Source organism: Neltuma alba, unplaced genomic scaffold, assembly GCF_004799145.2.
Source record: "Neltuma alba isolate B1F8T4 unplaced genomic scaffold, ASM479914v2 tig00012989_pilon, whole genome shotgun sequence".
Lineage (NCBI taxonomy): Eukaryota > Viridiplantae > Streptophyta > Magnoliopsida > Fabales > Fabaceae > Neltuma > Neltuma alba.
The window spans coordinates 1-7376 of NW_021637342.1; the positions used below are offsets into that span (position 1 = coordinate 1).

The 7376-nt window shown below is 37.3% G+C and overlaps 1 protein-coding gene and 1 long non-coding RNA gene across 3 annotated transcripts; both read left to right on the top strand.

Annotated features, from left to right (window-relative positions):
- Positions 1-352: 352 nt before the first annotated feature.
- LOC114733230 (uncharacterized) lies at positions 353-1181 on the top strand. Its single transcript, XR_003739059.1, has 2 exons — positions 353-490; positions 899-1181. It is a non-coding gene; the product is annotated as an uncharacterized LOC114733230 (long non-coding RNA).
- A 2302-nt stretch (positions 1182-3483) lies between these two features.
- LOC114733229 (probable protein phosphatase 2C 40) lies at positions 3484-7076 on the top strand. Of its 2 annotated transcripts, none has more exons than XM_028920642.1 (4): positions 3484-3749; positions 4943-6113; positions 6316-6580; positions 6720-7076. In XM_028920642.1, the coding sequence occupies exons 2-4, from the start codon at positions 4953-4955 to the stop codon at positions 6845-6847; spliced, it is 1554 nt and encodes a 517-aa protein (XP_028776475.1). In that variant the 5' UTR covers positions 3484-3749; positions 4943-4952; the 3' UTR covers positions 6848-7076. The 2 variants fall into 2 exon arrangements, with proteins under 2 accessions (XP_028776475.1, XP_028776476.1); XM_028920643.1 differs by lacking the exon at positions 3484-3749 and adding an exon at positions 4421-4485.
- Positions 7077-7376: the final 300 nt, after the last annotated feature.

Here is a 7376-nt window from a genome sequence, read left to right on the forward strand (position 1 = left end):
TATTACAAAGAATTTTGTGTTTACTTGTGCACTAAACAAGTTGCAGGTTTTGCTCTGACCAATAATTCGTGAATTACTTTTTAAGCTAAAAATAAAAGTTGGCAATTATTTATCAGGATGGCTTTCTGCTTTTGTGTCCATGAACTGCACCACCACCCCCCCCCCAAAAAAAAAAAAAACCTTCCCCAGATGAATCAGCATACTTTTATAAGCGGGGAGTTCTTTCATTAGTTGACACACAGCAACCTTTATCTAACTCCGCTAAATGATTTGATTACATGTTACATGAGATCGAATATCAAAAATCCATTGTTACGTCTGGCTCACTCTGCTGTGAGTTTTTTTGGGTACTAATATACAGTGTGTTTTAATATCAATGCACCAACTTTGGCAGGAAAGCACACCTCGGATTGTGAGGATGGGAGATAGTCCTGGCTGTCCCTGTGGTGGTACCCATGTTTCTGATATTTCAGATATTGTAAGCATTAAGGTCCGAAACCTGTCTCCTTTCGCTGATCAACTAGATATTTATATCCGATTTGTGATTCTGTAGTGATATTACCTACATGTTTTTCCGCTTAAATGTCTGCGATTTAATTCTGTTGAATTTGGTGCTGTTTCTCTTATCGGCATATGCATCGATGATGAAAATTGTTCTCCATAACAGCAAAACTGTCCATGCACTTTGTAGTCCTTCATGACTTATTTTGACCTTACATTTTTTTGTAATTTTTTTGATTTTTTTTTCTCAGTTTGAATGTTATTATGCTTTATTTCTAGAGCAGTGGACAAGAGACCTTGATCCTGTAGAGACTTAGCTTCTGATAGGTAATATTTTGTTGCCCGCTTTGTATTTTTCTGATGTTTGCTACGATTGGCGTGGTATGCATATGTGCAGGTTTCTCAGATTCGCTCAAAGAAAGGATCAACAAAAGTCTTCTACAATGTTGAGTCCTAATGCTATGCACTTAGAACCAGCCATTCAGGAGATGCTGTCGGGAACTCCATAGTGAGGCCAACTTTCAGTCCTGAAAGGAGATAGCTATGTATTACTGAACAATGCTTCGCTAAAATACTTATAATCACATATAATCGGTTATGGTTTTGTGATACCAGCGAAGATGTTTTAATTCACTGTCCTTGTTGGATGGATCGTGAATTTGCAGAGGGGATATTTGTCATACGTCTATAGCTTACTCCCTCCGTCCCTAATTATAAGATTTTTTTTTTGAATGGATTTGTCCTTTTTATAAGGTTTTTTTAAAATTTGTCTGAATATTTAATGCATTGTTGTCTATTTTACTCCTAATAAATTCCCATGTAATTCTCTCTCCATACATCTCTCTCTATTTATCTCATTATTACTCTCTTATATTTATTAGGGTATATTTGGAAAAAAATTATATTTGTTATATATTAATTGTTTTTAACTAATTTTAACTGTTTTCTTAACAAACGTAATTTGGCTAAAAAGTTCTTATAATTAGGGATAGAGTAGTATAGTTTTGAGTGCTACCTAGATCGTTGAAAGCTCATTCTCTCAAGATGCTTTCGTCTTTCTATATATCTGGCAGATCTAGTCTTAGTAATGTGTGGGCATTTATGTCCATGGATCTGTGTTCTTCCTCGCCTTACAAGTTACAATCATTTTTCCTCTCATCTAAAATCATAGTTTCATTACTTCCCTGAGGCCCTCGGTGGAAATAACGCTATTAGTCCGAATGTAATCACTGCTATATACTATCTCCGGTCTTAATTATAAGAGTCAGTTGACTAATTTGAAGAAATTAAAAAAAAAAAGTTAAGTTAGTTATTTATAATAAATAGGTGTTGTCTTTCTTAAAATATCCTTACTAATCAAGTATGTTGGTTAAAACTATAATTATTAGAAGGACTATCTTGAAAAAAACTGAGTAAATATGAGAGACAAAATGGATTGGAGTCTTATATTTAGGACCAACATAAAAATCAAACGGGATCTTATATTAAGAACCAGAGATAGTATTATCTCTACATTTATTGTATAATTTTCGTTTTCCAATGCAAAGAACATTACTTTTCTCTATTTCTTTTCCAGAAATTAAAAAAAAAAATCCTTTTCTCTGTGTATCTTTGGGATTTTGAGTGGTATCTGGGTAATCTCATAATCACTTTTTATAAGCACTTTTTCGTAAATTGAGATAAATTCCTCTACATATTTACTTCATATACCATAAAAATATTTCTGAAACCATGGTTTTGATCTTACCCAAACATCCATTTTATCTAAAAAAGAATCTTTTTTTTTTCCCTCCTTGTGTTGACTAGTTGATAAGCGTTGCAGTCCATCTCTGGCTGGCTGTGTTAATTGTTGAATGAGTTCATGCACGTCGTGATCATTATGAATTTGAATAATGTCCATTTTCAGCTGAAAGGTTAATGAACGGTCACTCACCAAGCTAAATGGATGATAGTGGCAGGTCTTGGCACCTGGTGCATTCAACTTCCCAACAAATATGAGGTTGCAAATTTAGATGACAAAGTGGTCCATGTTAATTTGCGTACAATGCATAATTTAGACTGCTTTCTTTTCCTAGCAGCCGTCTATTCTTTTTTATGTGCCGAATAAGGATAATCATATTGACCAATTATTCTCACAATTGAAATTCACCCCAGTATTGTTAAATCAGTGTGTAAGGTTTGTCCCCCCTAAGCCAATTTTGCCCCACAGCTCAGCAACTTCTGGGGTTTTGTTTCAAAGTGAACAAAACTACACATAATTCACTCTTTTTAAAGTCCAAGGATGCGATGCCTTAGGATGATGGCAGAGCCAAGAGCATGATAAGAAGTGAAGAACCAAGGCAGGCTTTCAGGAAAAATTTTATTTTGGAATGGTTGGCTTTGGTTTGGCTCTCACACTTTAGGAAACAAATCGGCGCAAAAGTTAACTGAATAATTGATGGTGGAACCAAACGTTGCACTGTTCAATTCACACGCAGCATCTATACAGCATGAGTATCCTATTCCAATTCCCTAACACGGTTTACCTGTTAACATTATTACCAATAAATTTGCCACAAACATCATCGCCAAAGAAGTTCATATTCTTACTCAATCCTCCCTCCCATATGATCTGAAATATAGAGAATCTGGCGTCCCACGGCGCATCTAAGTCTAAAATAGGTCTTAATGGAGGGCTTTTGGGTAGGATTTAGCAAATGGACGAGATGGAGCCAAAGAAATTGTTATTTGACCAGGCAAGGATAACACGGTAATTTCCCAAGTCAACGTCACTTTCCACAAGCCACAACATTAGATTTATGAGAACGCAGTCGCAGATATGTGCAAGTGTTCAACTCAAAAAATGTGCAAGTGTCCGTGTTGGAATGAAACTCAGAAAAAAAAACGGACTTTACCGATAAACAGGGAATCGACAAAAGAGACCAAAACGTGAGCCACGGAAAAATGCTTCTAAATTGAGCAGACCCTTCTCTACCATCCAATGCCCTCAGGTAAAGCGCCGCTTTTGGGTGCCACTTCGATACAGATTCTCCACTCACACTCCTTTTCACTCTCCCACACATCTTCTACATCAAAATTTTCTCAGAGATCTTCTCCAGCCTTCTGATTTGCTTTTACTATGCAAAGTCACACTTTCATTCCCTCTGCTTCATTCTGCTTCTATATATATGCACGTCGCTGTATGTAAGTTGCTGCATTCTGATTTCGTCGTCTCTCTTGTCTCCGTGTGCCTTGTTGAGGATCAACTGGTAAGTGGGATTTCGTTCTCTATGCTGTATATTTTGTTTTAGTAACGGTTATGCTCGAACTTGGCGTTTAATCTTTCTTTTTTTTTTTTTCTTTTGCGAAATAGTTGGCTTTTGAATTGAAATAAAGGACAAAGGGTATACTTGTTTGGATTTTTTGTTAAAGAAGCTTTAATGGCATTCTAATCAGAAGTTATGTGTTTGTTGAAAGAATCACTGGATGTGAACTGTCAACAAAACGAGCATCGGGTAATTTTATCTCGAGTTTCTTACGCTCTAGTTTTTGTCAACTGAACTCTTACATCAAGCGGCAATACTCACGGTCTGATGATATGGATCATCTCTCTGAAGCTTTGGTTCTGACTTCTGAGAGGGAGAAAGTGTTGGAAAGAAGGTCATTGAGGTTTGATTGACATGACGCTATGTCTATAGAATTCAGTGTCTGCCTGTCCATTTTCTCGCTGCACCATGTACGGAAAGTCCTTTGTGCTCAATTCAATCATAGCTTAATCAACTTTCTTTTTCTTTTTCTCGGGAGTGTGGGGTGGTGGTGTGGTCTTTATAAAATCCTGAGGTCTATATTCTGGTTTAAGTATTGTTAACGACATCTCATTATTTTATTCCTGATGGGAAAACATTTTGGTTTTTTTTTTTTTTTCGTTGGAGAGGAACGCCGCAATGGCATCGGCACCAACTCTTGCACAATATTTGACAGTTGGCTTAGAGTATGACTTAAGAGGTGCATTGTTTTTCTGGTTATAAAGAAGGTACAAGGCTTTGGGAGTAGTGAGGTTACCGGACCTAGATCCATCTAGGACCACTGACACTTGTGTCCAGAGAAGGTGTCACTTGAATCAAGACTCTAGGGCCTAAAATGTACTTGATGAATATTTAGATCTATTGAAGAGCTCCGTTGAGCATGATATTTTCCCTCGATTTTTGTTTTTATCGACATGATAGTTGCACTCCGATCATGAGATGCAAGCTTTGAAATTCTATTGAATGAACAATCTGTTCTTTGGGCGTCTCTAAGTTATATTGGGCAGGTCATTTTATTAAAGTTTTCTGTCTGGTAAAATGGCTGTCTTAGCGTAGATTATAAGTTCAATAACATGTCATAAATCATAGTAAGTTTTTCTATACATTTAGATGCCTGTGGTATTGATGACGTTTGACAATGGATTTCTTTTAAACAGGAGATCAAGCATGCTTAGTCCTGAAGGAGAACTTCAAATTAGTTTTGGCTATCAATGTAGTAGTAAAAGAAGTATACCTTGTGAGGTTGCCAAAGGCTATAACATTCTACCTGAAGTAATTCACAGAACAAGCAGTTTCTCTTGCTTGTCTGGTGCAGCCTTGAGTGCAAATGCTACGTTAGCTAACACAAACATCTGCAATGGTGTGATAGGAGAAGAAATACTTCCAACTTGGGACTCACCTAATTCATTCCGCAAGGTACCCTCTTCTCCAAGTCTTTCAAGGTTGGATATATTGTCATCTTCTCTCCACAGTAATTTGTCAAACTTAAGTTGCAGTCCATCCCCTCCAAGTGAAATGCTTGACTATGACTCTTGTACATTAAAACCCATGAGCGCTCCTTCCAAGAGTGAAGGTTTCCTTAATGCCATGGAAGTCCAAGCAGCAGGGGGAGCTGCTGGTGAAGATAGAGTCCAAGCAGTCTGTTCTGAAGAAAATGGCTGGCTCTTTTGTGCAGTTTATGATGGCTTTAATGGTAGAGATGCTGCCGACTTTCTGGCTGGTACTCTGTATGACACCATTGTATCTAACTTTAATATATTGTACTGGGAATCTGAGCCAGATTCCATCAAAGCTTCTAATGATGTGGGTTTGGGTGGATCCTGTAAGTTGGATGATAATCTTATTGTTCATGAGGAGCAATCTCTGTCAAAACTCGAGGGAAACAACAATTCTTATCATGGCTGTTTGGCAAAGAGTAACCTATCTGCTAAGGTAGGAGTGCCTTATAAATCATTTTCAGATGGGGTGCTTGATAGCCTTGAACGCTCTCTTAGCCAGGTTGAGAATGATTTCTTGTACATGGTTGAACAGGAAATGGGGGAACGGCCTGATTTAGTTTCTATTGGATCTTGTGTTTTACTAGTGCTTCTTCATGGGAATGACTTATACACACTTAATTTAGGTGACAGCAAAGCTGTATTAGCAACACGTAATACAAGAGGCAAACTTCAAGCTATCCAGCTCACAGAAAGTCATACAGTTGAAAATGACATTGAAAGAGCTCGACTCCTGGCTGATCACCCAGATGATCCTAAAGTCATTATAGGAGGAAAAGTGAAAGGAAAACTGAAGGTTACTCGTGCTTTAGGAGTAGGTTACTTGAAAAAGGTACTACTAATTAATTGGCAAAAATTAGGAAGTTTTGGACATTTAGCACATGAAGCTACTAATTAGAGTGATTGAATGGAGGTGTTAGTCGTTCCTACTGAGTTCTCTGCTTCTTCAACGCATAATTTATCTTACAGAATAGGAAAAAGAACTGTCCTACCAAACAAGTAGATTTGATTTTTCTTATTATCTTCCTGTGCAGAAATGTCTGAATGATGCACTGATGGGAATCCTTCGAGTCCGAGATCTTACAAGCCCTCCATATATTTCCTCTCAACCATCAATGAATGTGCATGAGATCTCAAACTCTGATCAGTTTGTGATAGTAGGAAGTGATGGCTTATTTGACTTCTTTAGTAACGATGAGGCTGTGGAGCTTGTTGAGTCCTATATCTTGAGCAATCCATTTGGTGATCCAGCTAAGTTTCTTATCGAGCAGCTTTTAGCAAGAGCAGCCAATTCCGCAGGTCATTTTGTGAAGTCTTATCCTATCTTCTTCTTGTCCCCCTCCCCCCCCCCCCCAAAAAAAAAAAAATCGTTCATTTTGTGATAGTATGTGTCTTGTTTGATGAATGGTTAGAAGATAGCTAAGCAAGGCTCATGCAGGTTTCAGCATGGAAGAGTTGATGAATGTTCCGGCTGGGAGGAGGAGGAGGTACCATGATGACGTGACCGTGATTGTGATCATTCTTGGGATGAATCATCGGACTTCAAAGGCATCAACTTTTATCTAAGCTTTCAAGAAGTATTTCCCAGGGTCTCATAAGTGTATATATCTAGTATTAGAACCCAGAATCATCAGGCCTTGTTATATGCAAAATTTGTTTGCTATGTATCGTCATTTTGCTCGAAAATCCAAGAAATGTAAACGTGTGTGTGTTTCCCTAAAGCATGCAAATTTAAGCAATGTGGAAGTGTCGAGATTTAAGAGTAGAAAAATCGGATAAGGACCCATTTTCCTAATCTCATTTGTCTCCAACTACAAACACGAACAGAATCTATGTTGTCCATACCTTGAGCCAAGTTTTCATGGTATTTTAAATTCAAGGTCCATAAAAATCTTCGTTCCTAAACAAAAGAAATTATCTAAGATCACTACGAAGAAAACCAAAGTGTGAATATTTCTGCTCTTTGTATATGATGGACTTGGATTTTTTTTTGGACGTATGTTCCGTAATGAATTAGGATATTTTACTTTTCAAATTATGCTAAAACTTTCACACAAATAAGATATATAATTTGATGTATTAGGTATGTCTATAC